The sequence below is a fragment of the Bufo bufo genome, chromosome 10, assembly GCF_905171765.1.
Source record: "Bufo bufo chromosome 10, aBufBuf1.1, whole genome shotgun sequence".
Lineage (NCBI taxonomy): Eukaryota > Metazoa > Chordata > Amphibia > Anura > Bufonidae > Bufo > Bufo bufo.
Window position 1 is genome coordinate 128,023,030 of NC_053398.1, and position 16,776 is coordinate 128,039,805.

Consider the following 16,776-nt stretch of genomic DNA (forward strand, 5'->3'; position numbering starts at 1 on the left):
GTACACTAGACCATAATGGTGCCTGCTGTGACCGCTTACCGGCTGCCGATCAAACTCACTGGTGATCTTCTCATATTCCTGCGGAGTGAAGGGCTGGATGGATTGTTGCTGAGCACTCATGGTGAACAGTGGCTGGAGGGGAGAAGCAAAATTTCAAATCCAACATCCCACGTGTCACCTTGATAACTCAATCTCAATTTTTGCTAACGCATTAGACGACAGTCTAGATAAATCTCTCCCATTGATTACAATCCCTTGTCTCCCAGTACTTTGAACTCCTACCCTGGCAGCACCACCACATACCTCATATCCTCCCAGCTTGAAGGTCACAGTCACGTCAATCGGATGGTTGACGACTCCCACAACAGAGCGCACCAAAGACATAAAGAGCAAGGGGAACCAAATGATGCAGATGAGGAAAACTATGATCAGACCGCCCATGCCGTACTTGACCATCTTCTTTTTCTTCTGTCCTTTAGGTTGTGGGTATTTCTGAGAAGACGGCAAATTGAAATTACTCAAATAAAAAATGTAATCAACTCTGCAAATAGTATTGATTAAACATATACCATTGAATGTACAGGGCTGTGTTGGATCCTGGGTTCTCTGCACTGAACGCTCCCCTTTAGTGTCCATCCAGGTGACAACTAGAGCGGAGCGTTCAGTGCAGAGAGTCCAGGACACATCACAGGAAATGCTCAGAGGACACTTGGGACCGTGGCGCGGGGTGGATTAAAACTCCTCTATTTAGCTCTGTCAGCAGTTTGGAGGGGGTCGGAACTGCTGCCAGACTCCATTTAATTCATTAATATGAATCCAGATGGTTAAACAAAGCTGCATAATATGTCCTTACAATAGAACGTCTTTAAAGGGTTGTCCAGGATAGGCCATCAGTATCACATTGGCTGCGGTCTGACACCCTGATCTGTGCTATTTTGATAATCAGTTGCGCTTTTTTTTTTTTGTCCTTTCCATCAGGTTTCAGTCATTTTGGATGAGAAAAAAAGTACAACAGACAGAACAAAATAAATAGAACATGACAGAACAGCAGTCTTTTTCTCCTCATTTTTCTGTTCCTGTGATGGAAAAGAAATAAAGGAAACACAACGCTGATGAGCAGTAAGGCTTAGGCCTCTTTCACACGGACGTCAGATTTTTGGCCCGGATAAGAGGCGGGTGCGTTGCGGGAAAATGCGTAATTTTTCCGCGCGAGTGCAAAACATTGTAATGCGTTTTGCACGCGCGTGAGAAAAATCAGCATGTTTGGTACCCAAACCCGAACTTCTTCACAGAAGTTCGGGTTTGGGGTTGTGTAGATTGTATTTTATCCCTTATAACATGGTTATAAGGGAAAATAATAGCATTCTGAATACAGAATGCATAGTACAATAGGGCTGGAGGGGTTAAAAATAAATAAAAAATAATTTAACTCACCTAAATCCATTTGCTCGCGCAGCCCGGCATCTCTTCTGTCTCCTTCTTTGCCGATTGCCGGAAAAGGACCTGTGGTGACGTCACTCCGGTCATCACATGATCTTTTACCATGGTGATGGATCATGTGATGACCGGAGTGACGTCACCACAGGTCCTTTTCCTGCAATCAGCAAATAAGAGATGCCGGCTGCGCGAGCAAGTGGATTAAGGTGAGTTAAATTATTATTATTATTTTTTTTAACCCCTCCAGCGCTATTTTACTAGGTATTCTGTATTCAGAATGCTATTATTTTCCCTTATAACCATGTTATAAGGGAAAATAATAAAATTATCGGGTCTCCATCCCGATCGTCTCCTAGCAACCGTGCGTGAAAATCGCACCGCATCCGCACTTGCTTGCGATTTTCACGCAGCCCCATTCACTTCTATGGGGCCTGCGTTGCGTGGAAATCGCACAATATAGAGCATGCTGCGATTTACACGCAACGCAGAAGTGATGTGTGAAAATCAACGCTCATGTGCACAGCCCCATAGAAATGAATGGGTCCGGATTTAGTGCGGGTGCAATGCGTTCCACTCGCGGAATACTCGCCCGTGTGAAAGGGGCCTTAGGGTGCTGCCACCTTCAGGTTTTTTATATATATATATATATATATATATATATAATTATTATTATTTTTTTTTTTTTTTAAAGCCAAAATCAAGTATGGATCATAGAAGGAAAAAGTACTAAGGATAAATACATCTCCACTTTTTAAACCTAATGTGGCAGCACCCTTAGAGGTCAGTTTCCACTTATTTTAGTTTAGAGGTAACAGTGAGGACTCCGCCAACAATCAAATGAGTTAAAATAGGAGGTTCCTCTACTATAAAAATCATTCTGTGTCTGTAAAGAGAAACAGCAATGTTCCTGTCATATCATAGATCTGCAGTTTCTATATTAGGCTAGTGATGCCTTAACAACCAGGAGGACCCCATGAGAAAACTATGCCTGATAACACAGATATCAGGTAATTCCAGATATGGCTCCAAATAAATGATGAGAATAACCTGTGAGCCGGGGTGATAAATACTGTAAGTATTCAGTGATTGGTGGTGGTCAGGGCACTCTTAGTATGCACTCTGGAGCCGTTATTACAGGAATTATCTCATTCAGCCCGTCTGAGTAATGGCAATGGAATGTGTCCCAGAATCTTTAATACATTAAGGAAAAAATAATGTTAAGACTATGATCAGCCTACAGAATAACCTGCACTGACAAGATGAGGGGAGCACAGCTGATCACGTGTCCATTATATAGACAGGAAAAATCACCCTGACGGCTTCTATTACCTGCCACGCAGCACGTGGCCCCCTCTGAACTTCCCTAGTAGCTTGACACCAATGAAAACTCATTGGGGAGTTATTATTACATTTATTAAAGCCTATACTCCCGTTTTCTGGCGTCAAAAAGTTCTCTTTGGGGGGTTTGCAGTGCACATGCCACTATTAGAAAAAAAAAAAGTGATCAGGATGGGGCCCAGCACATTTAGAATACTGTATGCCAGAAAAATGTCATACATTTTACCTGAAATTTGGCTAGGAGCTGGTGTAGAGGTCAGTTCTGACAGACGGATGGCCTGAGATGTGCCAGAATTATGCTATGCCTTTTAATAACTGTGGTGCGTCTGGTGCCAGCAGATTAAGACCGGCGTATAAATTCATTCTAATAAATGTCCTCCAATGTGTAATATTATCTACGCCATAGATGTGGCTCCTGGAAGCAGCCACTGCAGGGCAAATCTAGTATAACATACCAGCCATTCAAACGATGGCCAACCACGCAAAGCCCTGTAACACCATGCCATGGCTACATGTTGTAGGTATGTCAGGAGTATTCCCCAACTCAGACCAGTCTCACTGTATAAATCAACGCATTACACCAAACATGTTCTTACTTCTAGGGCTGAGGGGCACAAGTGATATATATATATATATATATATTAAAAAAAAGTGGGGGGGAGGGGGTTGTCCAGATTTCGGGGATCAATGTGGCTGTGAGGTTTCATTCCTACCTTTTCAGTTTCACGACTGCATTTTATAATAAAGATATTGGCATAAATGTCCTCCACACACATCCAGTTGGACAAAGAGAGGGTGGGTCAGTCACACCCAGTCCATGACCGCCCGCAGCTCCACCAAGAAAGGGACAGGCGGAAACTGAAATGGAGAACAGTTTGTTAAAAGTCCCGTCAGCACCATTTCAGTCGCTGTGAAAGGCAGGATGTTACAGATAAAAGACGTCTCACCCCTGGAACAGAAAGAGGTTTACATGGTTGTACTTTTTGGTCAGAAAGTTGCCTAGAATGCGGGTTGGGTATCCACAGCGTATTTGGTAGGCAGATAGGGCAAAGTAGATGCATTTTACAAAATACCACAATTGTGCCACCGTGTTCTGACTGAACATCCTGGAAAGTTAGGGAAAGAATAAGAAGTCAGCGAGCTGTATGAGCTACATAAAGTCCAAGATGTATGGACAACTCATGACTTGTGCTTTATATGGAGGTTCCTCACCTTTCAGTAACTGCTGGTAGAATGAAGAACATCCAGACGTGAATACCAATGACCAGTATCACCTGGAAGATCAGCTTCCCAAGCACGGTTTTCCGGAGATACAAAGCTCGATCTATCACCATGGTGGAAAACTGGATGAGAAGCATAACCAGGAAGGCCTCAGGGACCTGGTCATCGGAGAGTGACGAGGCTATGTCTGCAGCTGCTGAATGTTTCTAGAGGGGGGAAGATATGGAGATTAGAATTACCAAGTCACACTCCATGACCACACTGTCAATGTACAATGAACTTGTAGTCACTTACCCCAAATGCCCAGTACCCAAAGACTATGATGACAAAGTCCACCACGTCAGCGAGGAACATGAGCGCATAGACATCAGTGGCTGCTCTGTACTTTGTATGAAGGATGTCATGGAAGAAAACTTTCACTGGTTTGTACACTCCCTGCAGCCTACAGCAGGAATAAGATTACAGCTAATCTCACATCGTAATATTATGGGGAGGTAAATGTACACAGATTGTTTTCCTAAGCATGTCATGTGAATGAGGTGTAAAATACTTCATTCACTTGCATTGAATGCAAAATGTTTGATGATTATGTAAGTGCGAAATCCTTGTATAGATCCTTCTTAACATCATGAATTTATTTATACTGATCAAAAGCATGCTCTAAGTCTAATGTGAATCACCGAGAGTTCCACTATTAAATCCATTCATTGATGACTGGCTGTCACGGAGGTAGAAAATACATTAATAAACAAACCAACCAACAGATAATGCAAAATACAACCAAGCCACTTACATGCGGATGAAGAAATTCTCAACCTTCACCCCAACCATCTTCATTCTCACTGCTGCTGGCTTCTTTTTCTTCTTTTCTGAATCTCCCTTCTTCTCCTTCGCTGCATCTAGGGCAAAATTTGATGCAGAGGTCTTCATCACAACAAATGTATCACTAACTTCAAAACTAATACAAAACCTGTATGGACTAATACTAAAACATCGGTATGAAGATGCCCACCTTTGTCTAATTCGCTGCTCTGTGACTCTCTTCTCTTACGGCGACGCAATAATGAGCTGGTGCTTCCTGTGGGATCTGGATGTTCTGATAACTGGATTTCAGTCTTGCTCTCTCTCTTTTCTTTCTGGGTTTTCTCTACAGGTTCCAAATCCTTCCGATCCCATAATCCATAGCTCTGAAAAAAGAAGAGAATACATCATGTTACTTAGCGAGTGATGAGATAGATAGACTACAGCAGTCAAAGCCAGGTCTTTGTAACATAAAAATACTAGGTCCATCTTATAGTATGGTGCGTCTTATAGTCTGAAAAATACGGCAATTGTCTTCAGTATTAGGCCAAGACAATATTGTGACTTTTTGCAGTGCTACTGCTTGATTTTAACTATTGAATGACAGCTGTAATCCAGAAAAATGAATTCACTTGGACTGTAGCTTCAGACTAGGGCTACAGGGGGGTCTTGGCCCAAGTATCTTGGAGTAGCAGGACAGCCATGGAAATGAATGGGCTCACAGCATGAGTCAGAAGTTTGCCCAAACCAGGATGCCAGAATCATAAAAAATCCAGCAGGGTCTCGTTTAACTTGCGAGGCGCACTGCAACCCTATTCATTTCTATAGTTGCCCTGCTACACTGCGATACCTGGGCACGACCAAGGCAGTCCTGTAGCCCTAGCCTTAGCCTCACAGTTATAATCAATAAGTAACTCTACAAATAGTCTAAGTGCAGCCCTGGTCGCAAGGTGCAGTCCCAAGAAACAGTGGTCTCCTGCTGCCAAAAACACAGCCACATGCGACCACCCGATTTTGCCGGTCATACCACAGTTCTAACTGAAAAGACTGTGGTAGTACCAGCAAAATCCCCTAATCTATTTGAAAACCCTGCACACCGCATGTAGCAATGCATCACTAAGTGGGACTGCACCCTTACTTGTGAAGGCTCCTCGAATTGCTAGATACACCCCTGTATGGCATGCACCTACTTTTAGTGTAATTAGCTGTGTACGTACACAAAAACAAGAGTAGACAATATGGAATTTACCACACATGTCCATGACAACCTCCTTACCATGAGCAGAGATCGATGGAAGAAAAGCGTCAGAAGTTGGATCAGATCATATTTGATGTACGAGTCACTCTTCTCCAGCCCGAGGATGCGAGGAGGGAAAAACGGTTTACCATCATAGCGCACAAGTACTGTATCACTATTCCATGGGAAGAAACCAAACTGAAAGAGGTACTTAATCACCACCATTATCTGCAGAGTGAAGAGCACAAAAAAGATTGTATTACAGCCATGTGCATCACAACTGAACAAAGGTGAAAATAAATTTAAAGCAGACATGAGAGAACCACTGGCAAGATGATCCAGCGATCTAAGCACTTATAACAAAGCTGATCGCTGGCCTACCTCTGTATAAATAATAGCGGTCATCCAAAAGCGCTTGCTTGGCCGATGGATGGACAGCATGGCCCACAAGAAGACCAGGATGGGGAGGAAGAGAGAGATGAGCGATGCGCTGACCATATTGTTGAGGATGATGATGAAGTAGCAGAGTAATTCAGAGTGTGCTGCCACCAAGTGGTAGAGGGCAAACAGGAGCCTCAACGGCCGGGTCTGTGACTTGAAGAAGTGCTGTGAGTTTGAGAGTTCAGGGAACGTGAGTGGCCTGGAAGAATGTAAAATAGAGAACACAAGGTGCTTAATGACAGAAACATCAACTAGGTGAGAAAATAACCGAGCAGATGTAACAGGGGTGCATTCTCTATCTTACCTGCAGAGCAGTAGTTCGCTGGCAGTACGAGAGCGCTTTGTTGGCTGGATTTCCAGGGAACCTTTATCTGATGGACTCTCCTCCCAGCAGGCAGTAACAGACATCTGCTCCATACTGTTAGTGCGCGTGTTGTAGCCTGTGCTGAGTGGCGTGATTACGTCTGTACAGTCTGCCATGCTGCTGAGGCCCTCCTCTTCCTCACAGCCACTAAAGACAAGAAGCCATTCTCAACACAGAGTCATCTTACTCCATTTATACCCGACATTTATACTTGTACACTTACCTTGAACCCATGCTAGTCTGTGAATCAACTCCCTTATCAAACGTAGTTCCAGCAGGCAGAGACGAAGCACCAAGACCTTTCTTGTCCTGCCCAGTATCATGGAGAGCAGAGAGATCTTTTCGAGTCACATCCTCGCCCTGCAATGTATTGGAAAAACAATGAAATAAAAAAACTTAAAAACGAGATTTTTGTATAACTTACCAGTAAAATCTCTTTCTCGCTCTTTCCTTGGGGGACACAGAAGACCTTGGGTATAGCTCATCTCCCTAGGAGGCGTGACACTAAGTGAAGACTGTTAAGCCCCTCCTCCACAGCTATACCCTCAGCCTGGAGAGAGAGACTGCCAGTTGCGTGTCCAAGTAGTGAGAAAAGGCAAAGTCCAAAAAAGTGGAACCAACAAGCCAACTACCCTAAGGGTAAAACAAACTCGGAAACAGTCAGAGAAGAACAAAGAATGGGTGGGTGCTGTGTCCCCCAAGGAAAGAGCGAGAAAGAGATTTTACTGGTAAGTTATACAAAAATCTCGTTTTCTCGCCCTATTTCCTTGGGGGACACAGAAGACCTTGGGACGTTCAAAAGCAGTCCAAAGGGGGAGGGACCACAGCACCAAGGCGAAGCACCCGAAGGCATCAAAAAAAACCCGCCGCCTGCAGACCAGGCGGCCCAAGGCAGCATACGCCGAAGCCCGCGTATGCACCCTGTAGAACTCGGTAAGGTGTGCAAGGAAGACCAGTGACCGCCTTGCACAAATGGATGGCCGAAGCCTAAAGCCTCCGGCCCAGGAAAAAACCGACGGCCCTGGCCAAATGAATGGTGACACCAAAAGCAGGACCCTGCCCTTGGTGCGGCAACCACAACAAGAGCCACTCTGAGAAAGCGGAAGAAAGCCACCCTGGAGGCCGTCAACCCTTTGCTCGGACCTCCTGGAAACATAAGAGACCGAACTCGACAAGAGTCGGAGATCTCCAAGTAAAAACTGCAAGGCCCAAACAACGTCCAAATCGGTGAAGTGTCCGTTCCCGGGGGGGGGGGGGGGGGGGGGGGGGGGGGGGGGGGGGGGGGGGGGGGGGGGGGGGGGGGGGGGGGGGGGGGGCGGAAGGGGAGGACGACTGCCTCAATGAAATGAAGGACAAATACCACCTTCAGAAGGAAGGAAGAGACGGAATGGAGAACAGTCCTGTCCTGGGGGAAGACAGAAGGCTCGGAACAAGAAGGGCCGCCACTCAGGCACCCGTCAGAGACACGATGGCTACAGAAAACCCAACCGTACAGGACAGAAGGAGTAGAGAGAACTTCTGTAACGGCTCCAAGGAAAAATTGGAGCGCCAAGAGCCCAGTATGTAGTTCCCAGGACGGTACCGGAGGGCAGTACAAAGGAACCCAAGAGCCGCTCCATGGAAGAAGTTCCTGACAGGCCCAGAGGGACGGGAACGCTGAAAGAGGAAGGACAGGAATGACACTTGATACTTCAAGCAACAGAGTCCCAGCCCCAGGTCCAGGCCGGACTGGAGAAAGACAGAACCATGGAGAAAGGCAGAGTGGGGGAACGCCCAGCTTCCCACAGAACCCCAGGTAAAGCCCTAAGTCCTACCACAGATCCTGGACGAAAACTCGGCTAGAAGCGAACACTAGCGAGCCCACTAGAGTCGCCTGGGCAAGCGGGTGAAAACCCAATGATCAGGCGCGGACCAGTAACACGGGTAGAACAGTCGGTAGAACTGGTCCCGTCGGCCCCCGAGCAAGGTTGTCCCGTATCCCCCCAGAGTGGGGAAGCAGAAGGACAAACGGACAGGAACCGAAGGGTCTGCCCAGCAACCGCCAGGACAAGACAGGCTAAAGCCGAAGCCAATGTAGCCACCACAGGAAGACAGACTACAGTTCCGGTGTGGGAGATCAAAAGACAATCCTGACCAAATGGTAGTCCTCCCAAGTTACCGAGAAGGTGAATCCAAAGCCGAAACATTGCCTAGAATGGAAAAAACGCAATCTGCACCCAGCGGGAGGACAGAAAGCGGTAGACCCGGTAACTAGGCACACAGCTAGTACAGCCAGTGTGGACAAGGGAGACTGAAAAGGAACACCATAACCATCCAAATGAACAAACATGCTCTCCCCAGAGGGAAGGGCAGTGAAGGAACAGCCTCTGAAGCGTGGCCGGAACAGACGCCACATCGGAATGATCTGTACCGAGTGGGAGTCAAACAGAGCCGGCGAGAAAAGGCAGGCGAGACAGAGGCCGGTATAACACCCTCCAACCAAAAAAGGGGGGGGGGGGTGGGCAACAGAGAGGCCATAGGACAGCTCAAGCAGAACACCGCTACACAGAGACGCCCGGTTCACCGCCACGCAGAAGGCGAATACCCTGAAGAACCCAAGGTGGAGGTCCCCCGGACCTGTATAAGCGAGCACCCAAGAGAAGTTGGGTGACCTCCCCAAGAAGAGCGCCCGAACCTGGTAGCAGATCAGACTGAAGCACCGAGGGCGCCAATCCGGAAAGAATCATACCACACTGCACCAGAATGATCTCCTTAGAGAATAGTGCAAGGCTTGCGGCAATCATCGTATCCCAAGAGAAAAAGAATGTCGCAGGAGGAAGGAGGCTACGTACGAGTAGCCCCGTAAGCAGTGAGAAGGCCAACCCACCTACAGGACGAGAAGGCATACACGGCCCAAACAACGCACAAGAACGTCCGCTCACTGCAAAAATATAACACCGCGAAGAGGGCCAGCCACAGAGTGCCACAGTATCTACGGGAGTGCAAACTGAAAGGAGTTATGCACAAGACTAATATGGAATGCGATGGAACGCAAACTGACCGCCCCGAAAGGGAGGAAATGTACCTGGCAAACTGCAGTGGGCAAGAATGCAAAGGCCTGCCCCAAAAAGGGGGAGATGCCCAAGGCCGGACCTACGTCAGAGAAGTAGGGCATACCATACTTCGCCCAGAAAGGCGCCATGCACATGGCCACACAGTATCCAGCGGAAACGCAGGAGGTCCACCTAGGGAAAAGGGGGACATGCATAGGGCTATCCTAGCATTAAGTGAGTGTGCGACAATTCACCCAACACCGAAATTTCGTGAGAGTGTAACTACTCCGCCAATAAAGGGGAACATGTGCAAGTCCAGTACAGCACATACAAGGACAGCCTTGAATCTTGTGAGCGTGCAAAATTCCACCCATGGAATGAGGGGTGGTCACGCCAAGGCCAGCACCGTATCCAAGGGGAGCGCAAGCGTTCCGCCCATGTTAGAGGCCATGCTCAAGGCCAGCAACGTATCTGGTGAGCGTAGTATGCCGCCCAGAAAAGGAAGGGGGGGGGATCATGCACAAGGCCAGCATCGCATTCAGGGAGAATGCGAGCAGTCGGTGAGAATGTGTGTATGCCACCAGAAGGAGGCATGCCCATGGCCGGCAGCGAATCCAGTGAGAGTGCGTACACCGCCCACGGAAGGGGGGTCATGATGTGGCCGACGGTGGATCCAGAGAGAGTGCATGTATAGGGGTCATGCACATGGCCAACAATGTACAGGCGAGAGAACAACCACCGACCGAGGGAGTGTATGTATGCCGCCACCCGGGAAGGAGGCATGCCCAAGGCCGGTAGTGAATCCAATGAGAGTACATCATATCGCCTATGGAAGGTGGTCATGCACATGGCTGGCAGTGAATCCAGTGAGAGTGCCGAATGCCGTCCACAGAAGGGAGTCATGCCTATGGCAGGCAGCGAATCCAGAGAGAGTGCAGCGTTCCGCCTAAGGAAGGGGGTCGTGCACATGGCCAGCACCGTATCCGGTGAAAATGCAGTATTCCGCCTAAAAAAGGGGGGTCACGCACATGATTGGCAACGAATCCAGTGAGAGTGTAGCGTTCCGCCTATGGAAGGGGGGCACGCACATGGCCGGCAGCTAATCCAGTGAGAGTGCAGAGTTCCGCCTAAGGAAGGGGGTCGTGCACATGGCCAGCACCGTATCCGGTGAAAGTGCAGTATTCCGCCTAAAAAAGGGGGTCATGCACATGATCGGCAACGAATCCAGTGAGAGTGTAGCGTTCCGCCTATGGAAGGGGGGCACGCACATGGCCGGCAGCTAATCCAGTGAGAGTGCCGTGTTCCACCTATGTAAGGCAGTAGGCCGCCAAAGAAAGGGGGATCATGCACAAGGCCAACCCGCAGTTAGGGAGAGTGCAGTATCCCGCCCAGGAGGGGGGTCCTGCACATGGCAGGCACCATAACTGGGGTGACGAATGTTGCCTACAGAAAAAAGCATGCACCTTGACCAGCGCCGTAGCGCGGAGAGGGCAAAAAAACCCCCAGAAGGGGAAAAAAGAACCTGGCAGCGCCGCAGCCGGGGAGCGCGACACCATGCCGCCTATGGAAGGGGGGCATGTATACAGGCAGCACTCTGAGATGAGGCTGCAGCGTCCTGCGCAGCCCACAAGTCATATATATAATAAATATTTTTTTTTTTTTTTTTTTTTTTTATACACACAGCCTCACTGAGGCAGATGCCACCTACAGGGCACAGATCCACCCATACAGGCCTATCCTCTGTGGGCGGGGGAACCTCCAGGCGGGAAAAATTCGCGCCTGGAGAAGTTCCAGCCCCCTCCAACAGAGGCCTGAATTTTTGCGGCCTAGTAGGCCGTGAAGCTGGGGCCTAAATTTTTAGCGGCGCCCGGCGAACCGGGGCCGCACAGTATTTAAAGTAGCGGCCGGGCCTACGGAGCGGCACATACCGGCCGCGGGTGCCCACCCCGCGGGCCGGAAGAGCCGGGGCCTAAATTTTTAGCGGCGCCCGGCTGACCGGGGCCGCAAGTACCTAAAGTACCAGCCGGGCCTACGGAGCGGCACATACCGGCCGCGGGTGCCCACCCCGCGAGCCGGGGACCCGGATAGAGCGGGATCGTCTTGAAGTGAACACAAGACTTCGGCGCACGGCCGACCGGAAGGTTCCGACGGTCAGCCGGGGCTGTTGAAGCGCTCCTTTGCAGGCCGCGGTGCCCACCCAGGTGTCCGGAAGTCAGGACCCTGCACCCGGCAGCCATTTTACCCCTGGAGCGGGCCCTTGGCCTAGAACAGCGCTCCATATGATTTCACCCCTGCCGGCAGCTACAACCACCTTTCCCCTGGACCGGTGCCCGTGAGAGCAGGGAGGGTCAGTGGCAGCAAGGCGCGGGCCCTCTGGCCCTGAAGTAGTGGCCGGTAAGAGGGAGGGGGACCCTGAGACCGGGTCTGTGAGGGTGGGACGCCTGCATGACCCCTCCGTCAGGGGCAGCTAGGTGCGGACCTCCGCAGCTCCCTAGGCATTCCTCTTGTAGGAACAAGGGTGCCAATGTCCTGGAGGCCAGGAGAGAGGGAGCAGATGTCGACCTGCGGCAGCCCAGGGCCAGCCTAGGTCTAGCAGGGACAGAAGGGTCCATAGGCCCAGGTAAGGGTCAGGCACGCAGGAGACCGAGGGGGGAGGGGGGGGACGTAGGGCTGGAGAAGCCAATCTCTCACCATAGCCGTCTTCACCCTCGGTCCGTTCCAGCAGGGTCGCCCCTTCAGCTACTGGCACCGTAGTGGCAGGACGCCGGGGGAGGGACTTGGCGTGCGGGCGACCCTTGCGCTGGCGGGATGCAGGGGAGCTGGGCTGCCCTGGTCCACCTTGCCTTCTGTGGGGGAGGCAGCAGTGCGGGTGACCGGCACTGGCGCAGCTCAACCCCGGGAGAACAGAGAGGTCTAGTGCGTCTCTGTTATCCCTGATGATCTGGAACAAAAAGAAAATAAAAAAGTAAAAATCTAAAAATGAAACAAGGAGAAAGCAGCCCTGCAGGGCAGGGAGTGTCTTGCCTCCTTGGACACTAAGCAAAAACTGGCAGTCTCTCTCTCCAGGCTGAGGGTATAGCTGTGGAGGAGGGGCTTAACAGTCTTCACTTAGTGTCACGCCTCCTAGGGAGATGAGCTATACCCAAGGTCTTCTGTGTCCCCCAAGGAAATAGGGCGAGAAATTGCAATTGGTCACAATGGCTTTCAAACACAAACAACAGCTCTAATATATTTTACTACATTAAAAAGCTAAAAATGCAAATAACCAATCCAAAAATGTTATTTTTTAGTTCTCAGTTTTTGGCCTCATTTACTTCTTATCCACCACTCCATGGATTACAGGCTGCATACTCCTGGACAACCATTTGTTAGTTGACAAAAAGTAGGGAGGGAGTATACTTGACTACAGAAAAGGACTACACATTGTAGTCTGTTACCATGGGGACACATAGGTCTATATTGGAGCTGTAGCCATAACATTTTCAATCACGTTGATTTGCAAAGTTTCTTCCTTTTAGATACATTGCAAAGGGGGGTCTAACTGTGACCCTCCATTTATTCAATAGTCACACGGCCATTTTCAGAACTATTGCAGTCTATGGTTCTATCCGCATGGCTGTTTTCTTTAACCCCCCGTGAATTAAGAGCGTAAAAACAAACAGGATAAATCCTATTTTGACTGTTTTCACTGGCCAACAGACCTCATTAATGACTGTTTTTCAGGAAGACATCAGTGAAAAAAAAGACAGAATACAGACGCGTTCGGCTAAATAAATTTCCACCAATAAATCACAATCGGCTGTAGGATCACAATTTTATATTTCACTTTATCCAATGTCTTTATTTTTTCATTGTGGAACTCATTTTACCTTTGACATCTTTTGGGTTAAAATGTATCTCTCAATCCACAGCACAGTGGACATGTCCACATACTGCTTGGCAAGAGTGCCCAGCCAGTCTACGAGACCATCCAACATGGCGAGAAAGAGGACCCAGAGAAACTTCAAGATGTCCAATATACGTTGCACCAAATTATTTCCTCCTGGAGGAGACAGAAGGAGTCAAAAGCAAACAAGGATGTAGAGGTGAACACAGCAAATCCCAATAAAACAACTCAACAGTCATAAAAACAACACGTCATGCACAAAGCCGCCATTTCCTGTAATAATCCGTAACAAGAATTTGTGGAGAAGTAATCCACCAAATCTCATCCTCCTGCGTGGGCTTCCATGGAGTCTCATAATCCTCTCTTGAATTATGTTTAAGACCTATAATATTTCAATAAAACCGCATTAATTGAAGCTTCTCGCTCAGTGACGAGCTAAGTAGCCGACAGCTTTTAACTATCAGACTTAAATTCCTATAGCCCTCTCCAAAGACGCGGTGGTTGTGCAAGTCTCAAAATTAACAATCTGGTCCCGAGACAAAGAAAACAGCAACTGGCCCAAGAGTGTATTAAGCAGTTGTCGTGACGTGTTATTAGTGGCTTCTGATCATACAATGTGAAGTATGTGCTGACATAGTAGTGAGCTCGCTATTATCCACAGCAAGAGACACGTTACATTCCCTCAGAACGCTGCTTTGCGTAAGAATTGATATTTTTGGGCAAAACCTAAGTAGTATCTTTATCTTCGATTATATGGTGCGCTGTGCATTGAAAATAGTGCAATATAAGGAATGTGTGGAGGACAGATATGAAATGATCCTTACATCCACATGTGTTCTGTATTTCTACCCATATATAAGGGGGGTGCCGTTTCAGATGGGAGCGGGGACATACCATTTTTTTGTAATTATTTAATTGAAGAAATACAACTAATTTAATTTTAAACTCCTGCTGCAGTTGACACCCCCCACCCCCCCAAACACGGACTGACAACTGCAGGATTACGCTAGAATGTGTGCAAGTTATGGGCCTCTGGCTAAAAGATGCTCTATTATCACATTGCCCACTAGCTGTAGAGGGCATACATCTGCAGAAATCCTGAAACTCATGGCTCTGTGCATTAAAATTGCTCTATTTTCTAAACAAAGCAGATGCATAAAGGGTAAGTTGACACATAGCAGTTGAGATGCTGTAAAAACCGCAGCAAAATCAGAAAAAAAAAAAGTTTTTTTCTCTCCAGAAATGAATAGTATAGGAGAATATAATAAACTTTGTAATATATTTCATCAGAGAAAGATGCTTTCTTGTCCTCTTATCAAACTTCTCTCCTCCTTCTCCCTCCTGAATTCACTGCTGAGATCTGTCTACAGTGAAGATGGCTGCCTGCTCACTAAAGGATCAGATTACATATAAGTCTATGGAGGGGGCTAGGGGGAGGAAGGGAAGGGCTCCTGGAGGCAGAAAAACTACTGCTGATTTGTAAGCAATTTACTGTCTTATTTAACTTCTGGATTCAAATCTAAAGTGCTTAGTTTTATGTATAATGTCATTGTAGTCATTAACTATAAAGGAACTCTAATAACCTAAAGGGTTTGTCTCACGAAAAATAGTCTACAGTTTTCAAACCAACACCTGCATCTGAATACTTTTGTTATTGCATGTAATTAAAAATGCATTATGGCTACAGAGTTATTCTATGAAATCTATCTATATGGCGCCACCTGCTGTTTTCTCTTTTTCTAATTTCTCTGTCCTGCTCACTGAGATGGAAGCACCTGCTCAGTTCACCAGCTGCGGCAGAAAGGACACACTCCATGAGAAAGAGCACACCCTCCTGAGCTGTTAGCTTAAAATAAGTCTAGCAGAACAACTCCATGTGAGGTACAGGGCTGGTTCTAGCTTTGTTAGAAAGAGATTGTCATTTTCTATATAATGTCTGATTTTAGTTTCTTCTATTATTCATGGGCTAGCCCCTTTAATAAGAGTGCAGCTTCACAATACAAACAGGAATTAAGCGATACCAGCGAGATCACCGCCCTCACATATACGGTGACCTCCTGCTCACCGTGATCTTCCCACAGCCCCTCCTCTCCAGCTTCAGTAGTTGATGGCTCCTCTTGTTTCTCATCCACAGACTCTCCATCCTTGTAACAATAAGATTACATATTAGACTTTAATGCAGATTTAATATAAATTACAATTCTTATATTTGCACTCTTAATGTTCTCTACAACCCAGAAAAGTAAACTAAGGAGGTCACATTTTGAAAACCCTAATAAGGATGCATTTTAGCTTCTGTATTACAGGCATTAAGTCTCATTTCAGCTGAACCACAGTCCAAGTGCTAAAATAATGCTGCTTGGTTTTCAGGCAATTACTTTAAAGGAATATGTCATCACCTCCATGATGGCCCAAAAGGCAGCCACACTGATTTCAGTGCTGTGGCTCTTAGGTACTGCCTAAAAAAGTATTTCTGCAAAATTACATTTATCAGTTAAAGCTGCTCTCATTGTGCTCACCCATCTACTACAATGTTACAGGGAGAAAGCTGTCAATCAGTGGCTGATTGGGCATCTTATACATTGTCTTGAGCGATGTAACAAAAATATTGTACAATTTCACAATACGTTGAAAACACTGTGTGACTTTCACTACGGGCAGCATAAAGGTGGTGACAGACTCTCTAAGGCTACTTTCACACTGGCGTTTCTGGTCCGCTTGTGAGATCAGTTTCAGGGCTCTCATTGGGCGCCCAATTTCAGGGCTCTTACAAGCGGCCCAAAACGGATAAGGATCCGTTCAGAATGCATCAGTTTGGCTGCATTCGGTCTCATCGCTCCGCTTTTAAGGTGGACACCAAAACGCTGCTTGGCAGCGTTTTGATGTCCGCCTGACGATGGAGCCAAACTGATCCATCTGACTTACAATGTAAGTCAATGGGGACGGATCAGTTTTTCCACTGACACACTATGGGCAATTGAAAACCCCCAATGACTTTCAATGTAAGTCAGGACGGATT

The 16,776-nt window shown here is 47.5% G+C and overlaps 1 protein-coding gene across 1 annotated transcript in view; it reads right to left on the reverse strand.

Annotated features, from left to right (window-relative positions):
• Positions 1-16,776, reverse strand: part of PIEZO1 (piezo type mechanosensitive ion channel component 1) — a 190,900-nt gene that overhangs the window by 9,580 nt on the left and 164,544 nt on the right. Inside the window, 16 exon segments of the mRNA XM_040408949.1 lie at positions 40-132; positions 304-492; positions 3,489-3,582; positions 3,584-3,633; positions 3,722-3,881; positions 3,988-4,202; positions 4,291-4,438; positions 4,790-4,895; positions 5,009-5,183; positions 6,074-6,262; positions 6,416-6,674; positions 6,780-6,986; positions 7,063-7,199; positions 13,741-13,913; positions 15,823-15,901; positions 15,956-15,984. Of these exon segments, the coding sequence (XP_040264883.1) occupies positions 40-132; positions 304-492; positions 3,489-3,582; positions 3,584-3,633; positions 3,722-3,881; positions 3,988-4,202; positions 4,291-4,438; positions 4,790-4,895; positions 5,009-5,183; positions 6,074-6,262; positions 6,416-6,674; positions 6,780-6,986; positions 7,063-7,199; positions 13,741-13,913; positions 15,823-15,901; positions 15,956-15,984 (2,303 nt within the window).